The sequence below is a fragment of the Pezoporus wallicus genome, unplaced genomic scaffold, assembly GCF_028554395.1.
Source record: "Pezoporus wallicus isolate ANWC-B61680 ecotype Strahan unplaced genomic scaffold, APGP_CSIRO_Pwel_v1 contig_7749, whole genome shotgun sequence".
Classification (NCBI taxonomy): Eukaryota; Metazoa; Chordata; class Aves; order Psittaciformes; family Psittacidae; genus Pezoporus; species Pezoporus wallicus.
Genome location: NW_026638894.1, coordinates 204,935 through 222,117, shown reverse-complemented (window position 1 = coordinate 222,117; position 17,183 = coordinate 204,935). Strand labels below are relative to the sequence as shown.

Sequence of the window (17,183 nt, the reverse complement as noted above, 5' to 3'; positions counted from 1 at the left end):
TTCCTTAGGACACAAGTGAATGACCAAAGTTGAGAATTTTCATAGATTTTCTCATAGGTCCAAATAAAGTATCTTGTACACACCCCTATAAAAGGTATCAAGTAGGGAAGTTCAGACATTTTGAAGAAAATTGCTGCATAAAACCTAGGTGGTGCATATATAAACCCACGTTAACTAAGATTAATGAATCTTTTCCATAAGCCATAAAGCAACATGTGGAAGCCTGTTAACTTCATATACTGTACATCCATTCTTACAGAAGAGAGCAAAAATCAAAAACAGCAGGAAAGTTCAGAAGGGTAAGTTCTAGAGAATCCCTAATAGTATTATATATGTTGGACATCTGCCTAGCTGCTCTTATTATTGCTGTAAGGCACATGAAAGATGCTTCTTTTTGACCACTGCAGAAGTATATGAATACAAATACTAAGAAACAAAACACAGACATTTGTAAACAGGCCAAAAGATTGACAGCTATCTGTTCCCAAGACTGGGGCCTGAGGCACACACCGTACAGACTCTCTCCATTCTTAAACACCCTTTTTAAGATGACCCAAGCTGGCTAAGCAGAAAAATAATTTCTTATCTTCTAATGCACACTACTGCATTTTGTCTCTTGAATGTTTTACCATGAGGCAATACACATAATATGCTTTACTTAAACCTAAATATGTGTTTGATCTGTTATTTCAACCTTGTCTAGCAAAACACTTATCTTATCAAAGATAGATACTGGTCTAGTCTTATCTTATCAAAGATAGATACTGGTCTAGTCTGACACAATCGGCTTTTGTTAAAAAACACATTGCATTTTATACAATTTTCCATGTAACTTCATGTCCTTAGATTACCCTTTTCCTTCAAAAGGTGTTCAAAGACTTGGCTTCATATTGAGGTCAGACTTATATAGCCATCCTTGACCCAAAATATTTATAATTCTCTGTCCTTGACTACTATCCTAGGTCAGACAAAACTGTATTTGAATATATGGTTGGACCTTACTTGTGCTGGTCAAATATTTTCCCTCAACAGAAAAAGCAGCTTTCAAAAAATGCCCTTGGAAAGTTCTGACTTTTCACTGAAGTGTCAGGCATCTAAACCCAGAAATATTTTCTGAGCAATCAAAGGTATTTATTATAAATGTTAATTTAGCATCTCACAGAAATTGTAAGCTGAGTCCCTCACCCTGATCAAAAAATGCTTTTATGGATATGCAATAGTCAAGAACCACTGTGACAGAATACAGAATAACACCCACTGTTTCAAAACAGAAAATCATAATTTAGGAAGGGGCAGACAGAGCACTCTAGTCTGTAATCTAGAGGTGTGCGTGCCAAAAAAAAGCAGCGGGAGCTGCTCTAGTGGTGTTCTGGAATAAAATTATTAGCTATAGAAGAAAAATATATATATTTTTAGTAAAGGTATCATAATCTCTCATCTGGGTCATGGCAATGCCAAAAATGCAGATGAATGAAAGGAAACTGGGTTACTAAAGTGAAACTAAGGAGAGGCATCTTTCATGATGCCAATAGCCACAAATCATCATGCGCTACTTGTCAACTACTGCTACACTATTAAGCCTTCTGTATAAGTAGCTAATTAGGTTTCTGGAGAGCTTACCTAGTATCTCTCTCCCATGTCCCACTGACTCCCCAGAAGATGAGCATCTGTCCCTGAGAAAAAAACTGTCACGGGCAGAGGCACTTGCAACACCTTACCCCCACACAGCTTCCTTCTTTGCTCCTGTTTTTCTAGGCCCAGGTATCCCCAGCTGATCACACACAAGTTGTCCCTGGCTCTTTAGGGAGTAGAGGAAGTAGCACCACCAGCTAGTGAGTAAAGAGGAAAAAGCAGTCTCCTTCCCCAGGAGAAGCAGGGGCTGTGCAAAACACTAGGGTAAGAACTGGACAGCACAGGAGTGAAAGCATAGAGAGAGAATGGTCCCAGATATCCAGGGTGATATCACACAAAAACCTAATATTGTAGATAATGCCACAATCTGGCAATTTTAGTACTGTTCACCAGTTAAACACATTTATCATGACAATGTTTGTGAAGATTGAGTCTAGTTAACATAGACTATGTCAACATAGCCAACAAGTTAACACAGTTAACAAGTTAGCTTCTGTGACAGTACTGAAGGTACCTATTGCCTGGGACACCTACTCTGTGTGACACCTGTAACAAAATAAACATTTGACCCTCTGAAAGCTGTCTACCACTAGTCATATCGTGGTTGGGATAATGTTTTTACTATGCACCATGCTGTGCCTAGCCAGAGCATACTAACAGTTCTGCAGAGATAGATAAATCTCTCAACTGGTGTCCATTTCCATGAGATCTTCAATGTGATTTGGAAATATTTTTCCAGAGTAGTCCATTACTGCAATTGTATTCATTTATATTTAAGATAGGAGTTAAAAAAATAAATAAATAAAAATCAGTATTGCTTTAAATCTAAATACCTTGCACACAGCAATTTTCTCAAGATGCTAAACGTGTTAAGTGCCCTCTGTAGTCTGTTATTAACAAACTTGAAGCTAATAAAAATAATTGAGAAAAAAGCTAATACAGCATTGTAAAACCCATTCAAGAACCTCAATACTTATTCCACTTGTAGAGAACAACAAGGAGCTTAGATGCTGTGCTTCCACAGAATATTAGCAAGCTAAATAGAGCAGAGCTAAGCAACTAGAAAGGCAGGGTTTTGCAAGTATAGTCACACTGATATAACCTGGGACAACCAGTCACTTAAAAATTAGGAAAATAAATACAAAAAGAGAGATGCTTAAAGCTTAAATATTTCTCATATACTAAGCCAGCTGTAGTTCCAGAGGGAAAGAACTTCAGTGAGCACTTCTATGATTTTCCTAGTGTAAAAAAGCTTCTAAGGTGATAATTAATTGAATTCATAAAATTTATATTTGAGGCTGCACAAGGTCTTTTAAACTATCAAGTCTGAACTCTGGGGCATCAGACTTAAATTTCATCTTGCATTGATTTCAGAAACTTATGTGATCTAAAGGATACCAGAAATTAGAAAAGCATCCATTCCTGATGAGAAGATACCAGCAATGGAGAGTTCATTGCTTCCCTTAGGAATATATTCCAGTGCTTAGTCACTGTTAAAACATCTGGTTTGTGTCTTTTAGCACAGATTTAGCTTATAGCTTGCATTTATCTTTTAAAAATAAACATTCCAGTATCATGCATTTTTTCGTGAAAAAAAATTTCAAAAGTTCATTAAATCACTGTTTTACATTTTCTTTTATTTTTAGTATTTTCTGGGAAGAATGAGAGGGCTCCTGCTTTCTTATATCCTTCGTAGCTTCTTGGAAACCACTTTAAAACATGGACTACCACACTGGGCATGGCATTCCAGAACTGATCTCACTAGTGTCTAATACAGAAGCACTGGCACACCACTTTTGTTGTCTACTCACTGTTTGCATGCATCACTTCTCTCAGAGCTCATGAGAAGTCATGGCACTACAACCCACAAGCACTGCAGGGAATCTTGCCCTCCTTAGTTATTGATTTTCAGGAATATAATTAGAGGAAATATGTTTTAATGAGACCAGTTTACTAGGAAATCAAGGTATGCCTACATGACTGCTATGTCCTCATGATCTAGTCCTGCATCATCCACATGTTTTATTATCAGAGGTTTCACAGTGGTGAAATTATCAAATATCCAGTTTTCTACTGACCCCTCTAAAACCTGTCATCAACAGCCAAGCAATAATTTTTAAGTTCACTGAATCAGAATAGGCTGTACTTCTGAAAAAAAAAAAAAAAAAAGCCAATTTAGCCAATTTTATGTGGGGGAAGAAAAAAAGCTGTGAAAAAAAAGGAAATAAATTGAGCATAACTTCACAAAGAGTTAGGCTTTTGAATACAAATCAACTAAAATGTGACGATATTTTGAAACTAGCCATTAGTGTGAAATCTGGGCAGCAAACAGTTTTTAAATCAGATCTGGATTAGGAGTTGAGTGGAGGAGTTGCCAGAAATGGGAAAGGAAAAGAAAAGCAGTGATCTCAATGAATATGTTTCTTAACAAAATCACATTCATGGAGCAGCTACACTTGCTGATGCACAGTACAGCTGGCATTTGTATTACGAGTAACTTGTGACAAGAACCCCAATAGCTGACCTCTCCGTCTAATGGAACACAGAGAATGAGAAAACCTCATGCTCATTCATGCTGCACTGTACTTTTCCCCACCTCTATTATTGCTTGTATTTGAGTCAGTGCCAGCATTAGTACATGTGCACAGTATATTGTGCCAACAAATAGAAGAGAATGGTGCCAACTTAAATCGAAAATATCTTTCTTAATCTGTTTTCAGAATTTTTCACTGGAAACAATCTGTTAGACGTGAGGTAGGCAAGCTTAAAGAAACCAGCTTAACCTTTCTGAAACTGGTGCCTGACCTGCAACATCTCTAATAGCATGTGAAAATAATCCATTAAAAAAAAATTACAAAAGCATTTTATATTTTAGCCAAACACAGCAATGACAACATTAGCAGAGCACAGATTTCCTCCTACTGCAGCAGATCTATTATTTACCATCATGCTGATGTTCCAGCAGTAGATGGAAGAAATAAAATCCTCAAATTACCTCTCCTGGGGTTGTACAGAAAAAAGTGGGGGAATGCCCTCACCCCTCCCAAGGGCCTAATGTCTGACACCCCTGTTGTCTTAGCTCGCACAGCTGTAATTGTGTTACTGTATCAGATTTTTATCCCAGACCCCATGATTTCTTCAGGCAATGATTGCTGCGCCTTGAATACCTGCTTTAAAAATCATACATCTTTCTGATTGCCTGAAAGTGAGTGCTCTTTAATTTCATTATGCTCCCACATTTCTTTAAAAACGCAGTAAAACAGGAGAAAAGCACAGAAATTCTCCTGGAGCTTCTTATTTGGAATACCATAGCTTTGCAAAGATTTGTCCCCTTCATATCTTCACTCTAGTAAAAAAATACTTATTTTTCCACATTTGCACAACTATATTTCTAACCAGCTATAAAAGTCATTTGTCATATTTGCAGAAATCTGTCTTGTTGACACCCTACTCACCCACCCTCCAATATCACGCATGTTCAACTTCTTCCATGACAGCACTCTGTCCTCACTCAGCATGCTTCTCTGTAGCGTTTACAGGCTCTCAGGAAAGCCTTTTGTGCAGTTACCTCCCTCCAGACTAGTATGGTGATGGGGCAGTGAGTTGAACTATCCTAACTAGAAGGCTAGTGATAGCTTTTCCTATTTGTTTTATATTTGATAAATTTCTCTGCTGATCAAGTCAGTTTGACCTCTTTCAGTATGTAGTCTCTGTATTGTTACTTTGATCTGCTACTGCTCCTAAACAAAATATCCCAGTTTACCTCTTTAGAATTTTAAACTGTAATATTAGGATAAATACCTCATATTTATTTCATTCCTAGCAGTTCAAAAGCTGCTGTTATCCTTGTTTAGTAGTTTCATTTTCCCTAGGATATCTGCCATAGTTGATTATCCTCAATTGTTCTTTGCATTGAAATTTGCATACTAACTAGTCTTTCTCTGGTTTAAGGTATCTTTGCAAAAGGAAAGATCTGCCTTGCCAGAAGGCTGCTTTCTTTGGATTACAGCGGAACCTATTTGGGTGCAACGTATTCACTTCCTCAGCACTGAGCCCTCCACTTCTTGATGTGCTTTCTTCACAAACCTATTAGGACTTCTAACTTTATCCAGCTAGCTAATTGTGCTTATAACATGGGTTACACTAGAAAAAGCTGCTGGAGAATCTGAAGGTGTAATCTCTGGACCAATCTGCTCACAGGGGTAGTGATTCTCAGAGCATATATTAAACTAAACAAGCTTTCTATTAACAAAGCTTTACTAAAGCTATCCTTCTCTCAGTGGCTCAGCTCAGCATAGGGAGATTAAGAGACTGCTTTTTTTAAGTCACTCCCAGCACCTCTTACTCATTACTTAACTGGTCAGAAGTACAACATATTACTGAGTAAAACACTCTTCTGCAAAAGTGTTAAACCACATCCTGATCTTGTCACAGGTTTTGAACCTACTTCCATATCTGAAATAAGTGTTGTTTCTCACAGCTGTACAAATAAGCAAGAATATATTTTCATGAACACATTATATATGTTACCCTGCTGCTGGCAGCTTTGTCATGGGCTTCACCCAGCACAAGTCACCTTGGCTCCCTGCTTTTGTGTTCTATAGGGATACCTATATCTGTTTGTACACTCATACTGGGCCAAGAATACAGCTCTCTGGTCTATCTTCACTACTGTACCAACCAGTCCTCAGAAAACCTTTCAGAATTCATTTTCTTTAGAGCTACTGTTCTCCTTTCTGGCATGACACCCATCTTCTTATTTACGCTTTATTCTATAGTCTTCCAATAGAGGAAGAGAGGTTCTGTTATTTTTTACACAGCTGACCTTTTATTTTTCTCTCATAAAAGATTCAGTGAATTATCACTTTTGTTTCTTTGATTTTGTTAGCATCTTTGAAAGCATCAGAAGGCACATTGTTTATCCAAGCCTTCCTCCAATTTCATAGCTCATCCTGCAATGAAATTTTCGAACAGTAATTCCTCACAGGATTTTCTCACAGGGGATCATATGCACCATAACTGAGAGCATCCTTTGATTCTTTGCAATGCAGAAGTTGTAGATTTGTCAAAAACAGTCTCTACAGATCTGTGAACTATTTTAACTGTTATTGTGCAGCTGTACCTATGTAATGATGAACTATCTGACTTTCTGAAAAATGCCGAAAATTATTTTCCTATTTTAGTATAATTTTGGTGCACTGGCTTTAACTCCCAGTCCATGTCACCAGCAAGAATATTACTCCAGCTGTTACTTACAAAGCTGTAGCAGCCATTTTATTGCTTTGCTTTCCCTGTAGTATTTTTAGTTTGAGCCAAATGATGCCCTTCTTGTTTGGAAAGTCCTGTTCACATTACTTTCTCACTACCCACTCCTTTCCCCATCCTCCTGGTTCTCCTCTCCAAGAGTAGAGATGCTGCAACCATTGCAATTCTCAGCACCTGTCTTAGTAGCTGCAAGTTCATTGTACCCGATATAATTTACTGATGAAATGTTTTTAAAAGCTTTATAGCTTTCACTTTATTTGGATCAGACTTTTTTCTCTTCCTCTGTGATGCAATAGAAGTAATTCATCTGATCAAAAACTATTTGTACATGTTCTTCATTGCATTTAATCTTTAAAGTCTACTATCCCTGCATCTTAGTATTAGACTGTCATTAGCAAGGTATATAACTGCTGCCAGTTCTTGTTCTTCACACATCTGTTTTCTGAAATGCTTCTCAGGCAGATGGTGATGCCAAGGACACTCATGAAACAATCTTCCACAGGGAGTGCAGAAATCCCTACCTTGCTCTTCTACATTCATTCTTTGTGCCAGTACCAGGGCTGAAGTGTTTTATACAATGAACACGCTTCATGTGAAGAGCTTGAAAGTGATCTCATCTCAGGCAGCTGGCATCAGAGTCTTTTTTTAAAGGCCTTAAGGGTCTATGCACAGCCAGGTCACACCAGTGTTCATCCTTTCTAATGTAATACTTTAGCTTACTAATGCCAATGGCATCTCCAATTTTGTAATCACGCTAAAGATGTACCACATGCACATGCAGAAGTTCATTTTCTGCAGGAAAAGAAACCCTATTGCGAACCTATGGGTAGGCCAGTTTTGCAACGTCCTGAAAAATTTTCTATGCCTTCAAACATGCCAGGAAATCTTTAAGTTTTTTCTGAGGTGAAATTTCTTTTTATTAACTCCATGGTCATTCAGGTTTTCACAAGCTTAATTATTTTAAAGTCCTTGTTTCTGTTGCTGGCTTTGATGCCATAAGTATTACAGAGAAGTTAACATGATCTTTTAACTTTTTTTCTTCTAAATACATTTAATACAATGTTCCCTAATTACAAAAGCGGATGCCTTTCATACACTCCTAGTTTAACATGATCTTTTAACTTCTTTTCTTCTAGATACATTTAATACAGTATTTCCTAATTACGAAAGTGGATGCCTTTCATAAACTCCTAGTTTCCCTGGTATGGAGGAGGATGTGTTTGGTTTCTTATATTTTTCTTCAGGGGTCCTACTTTCTTATGTCCTGAAATTAGATTAATTTCACCAAATTTTAGATACTTAATTATTAGCCATTTAAGACTTATCTAGTTGTTCAGCCTCTTCTATAGTCAAAATAAAGGGAAATAAACTCATCCCAGTTTCAATTCCTTCCAACTCCAGCACCACAGGATAAGAATAACTGCCTTGGCATTTGGCCATTTCTCTTTACTGATGAACAATTAAGACTCGGAGACTAGATTTCTTTCAGATATCCTACTATAAGTTGTCTGAAGATAGGGGAGATTAACCCTACAAGTGATATCAACCTTGAGCAACACACATATTTCTGAAAAGTCACATGCCTGTTATCAATGCCAACTACTACCTCAGTCTTCTGTCTTCATTGTGTGTGTAATTGACTCCTATGTGTCTCTGGTGGTGCATTTTTTTTGTTGTTGTTGTTGGTTGCATTTTGGTCGGGGTTTTATTTGTTCAGCGGATGGTCATTTTCTTGTTATTATACAATTGTTGTCAGGGAGGTATTTTCCTCTTCACTTTAGCTGCCTCGCATAGCCTGCATCCTCCAAAGCTCTTTGACATTAATTTGTCTGACATTAGTGCCTGTTCATATATTCATTTTGAAACTTATGTGAGTATTCTTCTATCCTTTGGCTTCCCCTATACTTCCATTTTCAAGAGTATCTTCATTAACCACTCATCAAATTATATAAGCAAGTCTCCATTTATGCCTCAGATTTTTTCTTTTCATGGAGGTGTTATATCTGGGACATAATAGACTTCAAATAACTTCAGGAAGATATCTCAATTTTCCTCTCTGCATCAGTGAGCTCACAACTAGAAGACCATGGTCTGTAGATACCCCAGACATTTTACTCAGAACATACTAGAGAACAAGCCACTTCTCTGCAGCTACTTATGTATACAAAGATCTGACCAAGATCAGTTCTTTTAACTTCCTCCATTTTGCCCACATCTCTACAATGCTTCCAGTTTCAAAGTTGAAAGCAGCAAATTTTTAGCCATATTCCACATAAAAGCCAGAGTTAATTTTTTGGGTCTGACATAACATCTGGCTCAAGAATCTGACAGACAGGCTTTGCTAAGGATGCATTGAACTTGTTCTTATTACCACTGATTTTCATCCACCCTCCCCAATCTCAGACATGAGAAAGCCAAACATAGAAAGAATGAATCTTTAAAAAACAGGGGAAGTGGAAGAAGACCTGATGATTTGACTTTGCAGGACTACAGTATGATTCCATTTACCCTTGGGTGTTTAGTATTTAAGTTATACAGTAGCAGGATTTTTCTTTTTATCGACTCCATAAAAAGAGAAAAAAGCCACAAGCAACTAGAGCAGAATTTACTAGTAACAACTGCAAGTCAAAATATCATTTATACCAGATTCAGTAATATCTTCTCAGCTTTCTCCATAGGACAGATTAGATTATATTTATATGTTAAGTGACTTTAGATGTTATGGTACTTACAATAGCATACCTGTTATTCTACCAAATCTAATATAACCATGCCTGCACTCTTCAACTAGTCTACACTGATCACTCCCCACCTTCTGAACAAAATTCCATGGTATATGAAAAAATAACACCCTCTCTTGTGCAAGTCAGGAAGAGAGTCCCCTTGAAAATAATCTCCTTTTGGGGGCATTTTTATTCTGCTGTGCATGCACTTAAAACCTGGAGATGTCTCTGTGCCTTACCAGCTCAGTCATGCACACAAGCTGTTGTATAAAGTCACTGAATAATCTCAGCTGTTAGCAGGGGTCAGCCACGTGCAAGACTTAGCCAGATGATAAAATGGAAGTGTTTGCTCTTTAGACTATCACATAGCTAATACCATAATAATTCTCTTTAAGAGACAAATAGAAGTGACATCTTTTCTTTGATACTTTTCTTGCATACAAAGAGTAATATGAAACTCATAAAAAAAAAAAAAAAACAGACTCAGACTTAAATAAAAATACTCATGAAAGGGACACTTTAAAATAAAAGGCTGTAAACCTCAAGAAATCTTAAGAAAAATTTCACAAAGGATCCTGGGAATGGTGAAATGTACCTCTTATGCCTACAGCAGAAACATCACACCTAGCAATAGAATATTAAATAACGTATTTTTAACAAAAGTGTATTTATAGCACAGTTTGAAATAGGAATATAGTCCCTGGAAAAACCCACTATATGTAACAGTAAATATAATAGCATGAGCATATTGGCAGGAAGGGAGGATGGGATTACCTTGAGTTACAGAGCCTCCATTATGCAATGAGGCAAAAGGCAAACACCTCCTCCGCCAATACAGGGCTCTGAGTTGAAGCAGAACTGCTATACATATTTCTAACAGTGACCACACTGTCTGCTTTGGTGGGGCGTGTGGCAGATGTTTGCTTTTGGTTGTTTTTGTTGTTGTTGTTTTTGTGAGGTATTTGTCATTGGGTTTTGTCTGTCCCCATCCCCTCAGCTGCAAGTTATTTCTCTTACTATTATACTCTTCAGCAGAGGCACAGCTGGATTGGGAATCAGTTCCTCCAACAGAAGAAAAGTGAACCTCCTTTAGGTCTGACTCAAAATAACAACGATGTTTCTGCCAGATTTTTTTTTTCTGTTTGAACATGCTAGTGCCATTTTATCAAAAGGATAAATACCGATTTTTACCAACAGTGCAGTAATTGATGCTTATTGGCTATAAGAACAGAAATTTTGAGATTCCAATTTTTTCCGTTCTGACATGACACAAAAACTATTTTGAAATCTCAAAATTTCCTGCATAATGGAAATCCTAAATGTTCGGCAATATGGCTATTGGCAGTAGTGTTTCTCACCAATATTACCCAATACTTGAAAAGCCTGGAAAGTTTCCAACACAGAGGTTTCAGACAATTGGATTATTGTTAAACACATTGCACTTAGAGGAAAAGCCTCATATTCAACCCTGGAGATGCCTTTTGCCATTTAGCCTAAACTAGATCACACTGTGAAACTTTGAAAAATTGGCTATTTGTACACTTAAGAAAAAAAAAACACACTGATTTTCAAGAGCTAGATTCTGAAGGTCCTGTTGCTATTGAACATGCTGTACCCTCTCACAGCCCCTCTATGAATTGCTCAGCCTCATCAGCCCCATCAGACAACTTGCCTGTGATTCAGCTAAGTTACGTTGCTCAGACACTTACCAACTGTCTTGTCTACAATGGCATTGCCTTCTTTGCTTATTGCTGGGCAGGAGAGAAGAGGACATCATATGGAGTCAAACCCAAAAGAGATTGAAGCTGTACATGGAAGGGGTAGGCAGATTTATGTGTTGAGTCTGATGTCAGTGAGACAGGATGGGAGAGGGGCCTAGCTAGTGGCAAGGGAAGACAATCTGCCTGGACAAAGGGATGTTCAAATATCAATGAGAGGACTCAGAATAAACATTTCTCGGCACGTGAACTGGCAGTGGAAGACTGCAGATATGGTGAATCAATGGGAAAATTGTTATTTGATTAAGAAAGTAAGGCACACTAATATGCCAGTACTGCAAACTGACTAAAATTCTATACATGTGCATATACAGGCATCTTGAATTCAGTTTCCCAACCTAGAAGCATCCTGGTTTTGACTGGGATAGAGTTCATTTTCCTCTTAGCTGGTACAATGCTGCTTCTTGCTTTAGTCTGAGAATAATGTTGATATTACAGAGATGTTTTAGTTTTTGCTAAGTAGCACCTACCCTGACGAAAGACTTTTCAGCCTCTCATGCTCTGTCAGTGAGGAGGAGCAAAGGAAGCCAGGAGGCAGCAGAGACAGGCTAGTTGACCCAAACTAGCCAAAGGGATATTCCATCCCAGAGCATATCATGCCCAGTATATAAAATTGCAGGGAGTTAGCCAGGAAGGACTGATAACTGCTTGAGTCTGGCTTGGTGTTGGTCAGTGGGTAGTGAGCAATTGTATTGTGCATCACCTGTGTTCTGGGTTTTTTTTGTTTGTTAGGGGTTTGTTATTTTGGATTGGGTCTTTTGGGGGAGGAAGGGGGAAGGTGTCAGGATTTATTGCTTCCTTTCTATTTCTATATTTTAATTTCACACTTATTAAAAACTGTTCTCATCTCGACCCACAGGGTTTTACCTATTTTCCAGTTCTCTTCCCCATCCCACTGGGAGAAAGGGCAAAGTAAGCAGCTGCATGGTACTTAGTTACTGTCTGAGCTTAAGCCACAACTGGAAGATACCACCTTTATAATATTAATGCTTAACACAGTATATTACTATATATAATATTATATTATATTATTAGTGTAGAAGCTGAGCTATGCAGATGGGCTGCTTGGCCGATGGAAGCCTGAAGTGCAAATCTAGAAGTGGGATGACTGATGAAATATATTCCTGCTATCTTTTCCCTATCCATGACTTAGGAAGGCATGAGTTTACTGCAGCAGTAATTTATGAGTTATGCTGAGGTTTATACTTATTTTCCTCCAATTTTTAAAGCAGCCTTAATGTAAAATTTACCTTTTTATATTACACTATTTAAATAATTTCTCCATGGAGATGCTGGGAGATGCAACCAGAGCAGCTGGAGTGTGATAAGACTTCTTGCCAGCCTTAAAATGCTATAGACCCAAGTCCGATATACTTTAGAAATGCCAGCACTGCACATGGATTAGGATTCCTCTTTCATGCTGCACTGAATGATGTGATTATACCTGTAATACCATAAAGCAACTGTGTCAACAATAAGGAGAAAACATGTAAGGCATAGGTTATTAAAACAATGAAAAATAGGACAGCGGAATTTAAGTCCCTTTAGCAGGCTGAATAGTAGCTAGTTAAGTAAGGAATGAAGAGATAAATAATTCATTGCAGAATCAGAAGCATCACAACAAGCACAAGAAAACTGTCTTCACTTTAAACTGCATCCCAAGAGGCCTCAAAGCAGAAGCATGGACAACACACGATGAATGTGTTAGAGTACGTGCAGGAAGAGGGGAATTGGAGGACCTACTGCAGCCCAAAATAAAGCCATCACTCAAGAACACTAGCGTACACATATGGCAACAAATTAAGCACACCAGGTGCACTAAAAGTAGTGGTGTCTCAAAAAATCTGAAGACTACTGTGGTGGCTAAGTAGACTGCCTGTTTCAGAATGCACACCTTATTCCTACCTGATCTAGTGCTGTCCTCCGTGCAAGAATGCAAGAAAACAGGACTCCAATTTTTACTATGAGGTGGAAAAGCTCACTACAAAGTTAAAAGGCAGCTTAGCTTAAGACCTATCCCCGTGATCATCAGGGTAAAGGAGGAAGTGTGAGAGGAATATTCATCTTCAGTTAGTTGTTCTAAGAGAATAAAAGAACAGAGCAGATGGAATTCAGTATAATCATACAAAACTTCCATTACAAGCCTGTATTTTTCAGGCTGGGTCTGACAACTCAGTTCAAACAATCCAGGTTGTTTGTACTAAAAAAGACAATATTTCCAAAGATTAAAAATCCGAAATTAGGCTCCTAATTACAAAACCAGAAATGAAAGTATGTTTTTCTGAAATGCTGAAAACAATTATGACAGCTTTCACATATAGCTTTTAATAACAGTTCTTAACTGTTTGGCCCTTCAGAGATTTCAAATAAAATTGGGAGTTGATCAGAAAAGGATTTTTTTGGTTTGATTTTATTCTTTCAGAAGCAAGAGGATCTAAACTTCCTAATTACAATTTGACTTAATGAGATTCCACCCTGATCATCACGCTGATAAGAATTTAAATTAAAGTATTACAATATTTTTTTTAATTCACACTAACTCAGTATGAGACCTTGGACAAAGGTACAATTTTCTGACAGATTCAGTTAAAAATAAAAAATAAAAAATGCACAAATACTGTAGAACCACACCAGATACTATAGAACTTACATGGCTATAGCATAGAGGATAGCAGAGCAAGTTGTTAAGCCTTTCAATCTGTAACCAAGATCATAAGGATATATATTTTACATAGCATTTCTCAGAATACAGAATTTGTACTTTGAGTAAAACAGTGATACCATAAACAACCAATAAAGAAAAGGAGACACAGGAACGGTTAAGACTCACTGTTAGTTACTCAGTATTTCTACAATATTGATACAGAGCTCTAACCACTGCTGTTTTACATTTGTTCCCTCCTTCTTTAAGGAGGCATAGAGAAAGTGTGAGGGAGAAAGCACAAGAAAGCAAGCAAGAGAAAGGAGCAGGGGAGAGAAAGCAGGACAGCAATCAATAAAGCAAATTTTCCTTAACAGCAAAAACAGCTGACAGACTTGCTTCCTAAGAACACTGAAAATTATTTTGCAAGTAAAAGTAGCAGAGAAGATAAGTCAACTTGAGGGACTCATGGGAAAGTGGTTATTGCCAGATATGAGGATGATATAATTGTTCAAGATGAGCAGGTTTTTCTTTTATCTCAATAAAGCACCTTTGGATTAAAATATTGGAAAGATAGGTGCAAGACAATAGCTTAAAGCCTGTTCCTAACATAGTAACATAATTTTATAGGAAGAAGCATTGACGTATGAAATGTAAAATAAATACATTGAATGTGGAAAAGCCAGTGTTGTGCATAACTTATACACACTCCCAGCGATAAACTTATTAGCCAAAATATTCTTTGCCTACTGAAGAAAAATGCATTGATTTTACAAAAGGCTGAGTATGTTTCAGAAAGTGTTCGCTACTGTTCTTACATAAAGCAACTGATACAGTTGCATCTTGTTTCCTGTTAAACACTTACAGCAAACAATAGATGATAATAGTAAACAGGATAATCTAGTACACATTTCCTCTCTTCCACTTCCTACTGCATTTAGTATTCCACAACACATCCCCATCAGCCATCCCAACAGCCCTCAGAATGTAACACACTTTGAGCATCAAAATATTTGGGGGTTTATTTTGTGGTTGGGGGTTTGGTTTTGAGCAGGATGAGGAGTGGTTTTTTTGCTTGGTTTGGTGTGTGGGTTGGTTTGTTGTTACTGAAAAACATTAGACAACTCTGATGACAGGTGAAGGTCTGCAGTAACGGATGGATAAAGAGATGGTATTTTTTGTTTCCATTCAGTTAGATGATTCCCTTATTTAAAAAGGGATTTCTTTGTGTACTAGAAAAACATGTTAGTAACAATATTTCTATAAGAAATATTCTTTAACAAACTTTATAGATACCTAAAACCTATCTTAACCCATGCTGGTCCACCACTTACAACGACATTACCTGAATGGTGCAATCCTGTTGCCAGGCTTCTGACCAGCCCCAGTGCATATGAGGTAAGTACCCACTTTGCTTAATTTTATTTAAGGTATAATCCAAACCCTGACATCCTCAACAGAACACTTTGGTAAACTCCCTTTTCCAAAGCCTATTACTTTCAAGGCTCATCATTACACAATCTCTTCAGGGTAATGGATAAGAGGTCTCAGAAGGTACACTGCTGCATTTTCAAGAATGGCCAGTAATACTGCAAGAGATTCAAACATGAGTGACATGTTGAAAATAATTCAGTCAGGGGCTTAAAGAATTGGCTGCATGAATGATATTTTAGGACTGAAATTATATCTTTAAGATCTGAAGGGTAGATTATGTTTCTCAACACTGCTGGAAAACAGAATATGGTAAGCAATTGTTTGTTTTAAATCAACATCAAGGTGGTAAATTAATACCTGAAAAAATAATCAAATAATGAGATGAAAGTGGAATTGCTTTAGAATTGTTCTCCATTTAAGCTTTAACAAAATTCCTCCTCAAGAGTCTTCCTTCCACTGATTTTTTCTTTGTTTGAATGCAGGATCAACTGAAGGATGATGACACAGATTATATCATAAATAATGATGAATTGACTGAAAACTATGAATCGTCTGCTCACACGCCAGTGTGGGACAGAACAGGTTCTACCCAGGCTACAGGCAAGGAAGATATTCATGAAGGAGACCTAGGATTAGGAGGGTACAAACTCCAGCTTGAACACACTGCACATCAACCCCAGATGAATTCATTAGCATAAATAGTGTAATGTTAATCACAAGAAATAAAACTAAAACAAAAAAATAAGGGATGCTGTTATGTGAACATGAAGCTAGAAAATGTACTAAGCACAAAACTCAAAGAGAAATTAAATTATACCAACTAAATACCTGCTCCCCCCAGGTAAGGGTTTATCATCATCCCTGTACCTACAACAAGACGCAAGCTTTTCAACTGCAGCAGGTTTTGATAAGAAGATGTAGGCATTACCAGCCCACTAAATTCTTTACAGTCTTGTCTTAGTGCTTGACTGTATCATGCCCCTCACACAGACCTCTGAATGTTACTTGTAGACTTTAGTCAGCTGGAACAAAGATCTTCCTAACATCTTCATGCTGCCATGATGACAGCACTTTTACAGCTGTTCCTGAGAAGATCCACAGAGAGCTACTAATACAGTAGCTATTACAGTTATAAGGAAGAAGCAGAAGATTCTTTGTCCAATGAGTATGTGAACTAAAAATATTTAAAACATGCATTGCAGGCACCTCAGTCTTGACAGGTTAAGCTCATTCAAGCTTAAAGCATAGACTTTTCCTGACAGACCAACATTTGCTTTCTAAAAGCACCTTACAGCCTAATTTATCTAGGGTTGCACCAGACTGCCACAAAGTGAATATTGATAGTAGAAGACATTCATGTCTACATAATCAGCAACAGACACCCTTTTATTGCTGCACAGAATGGGCATGACCACTATTTATACAGCAGTTATTCCAAAAGGCATTTGGCATGACCGCCTCACAGCACACAAAGCTTACATGCTGGGAAAAGTTTTATTGTTTTTTTTAAGATCACTTCAAATGTATACTTCAATTTAAGCAGTCAACTGCTTCAGGTTTTATTGCTTGAGGAGAGTTGTTTCTCATCAAATATTTCTGCAAAACAGCTATATCCGAGACTGCTTCGTGGATGCTTGTCTATCTCTCTATCTATGCAGGGCACTCAGTATCACACTAGTGATGGGTACAGTGAGCATTAGATATAGAAAA

General features: G+C 37.5%; 1 protein-coding gene across 3 annotated transcripts in view; it reads left to right on the top strand.

The window, feature by feature from the left end:
- The window catches only part of SLC9A9 (solute carrier family 9 member A9), a 192,914-nt gene extending 176,678 nt beyond the window's left edge, over positions 1–16,236 (top strand). For all 3 annotated transcript variants that reach the window (XM_057412968.1, XM_057412969.1, XM_057412967.1), the window contains 2 exons: positions 15,332–15,437; positions 15,956–16,236. In XM_057412968.1, the coding sequence (XP_057268951.1) occupies positions 15,332–15,437; positions 15,956–16,171 (322 nt within the window). In that variant the 3' untranslated portion in view covers positions 16,172–16,236. The remainder of the gene's footprint in view (positions 1–15,331; positions 15,438–15,955) is intronic.
- The last annotated feature ends 947 nt before the right edge of the window (positions 16,237–17,183 follow it).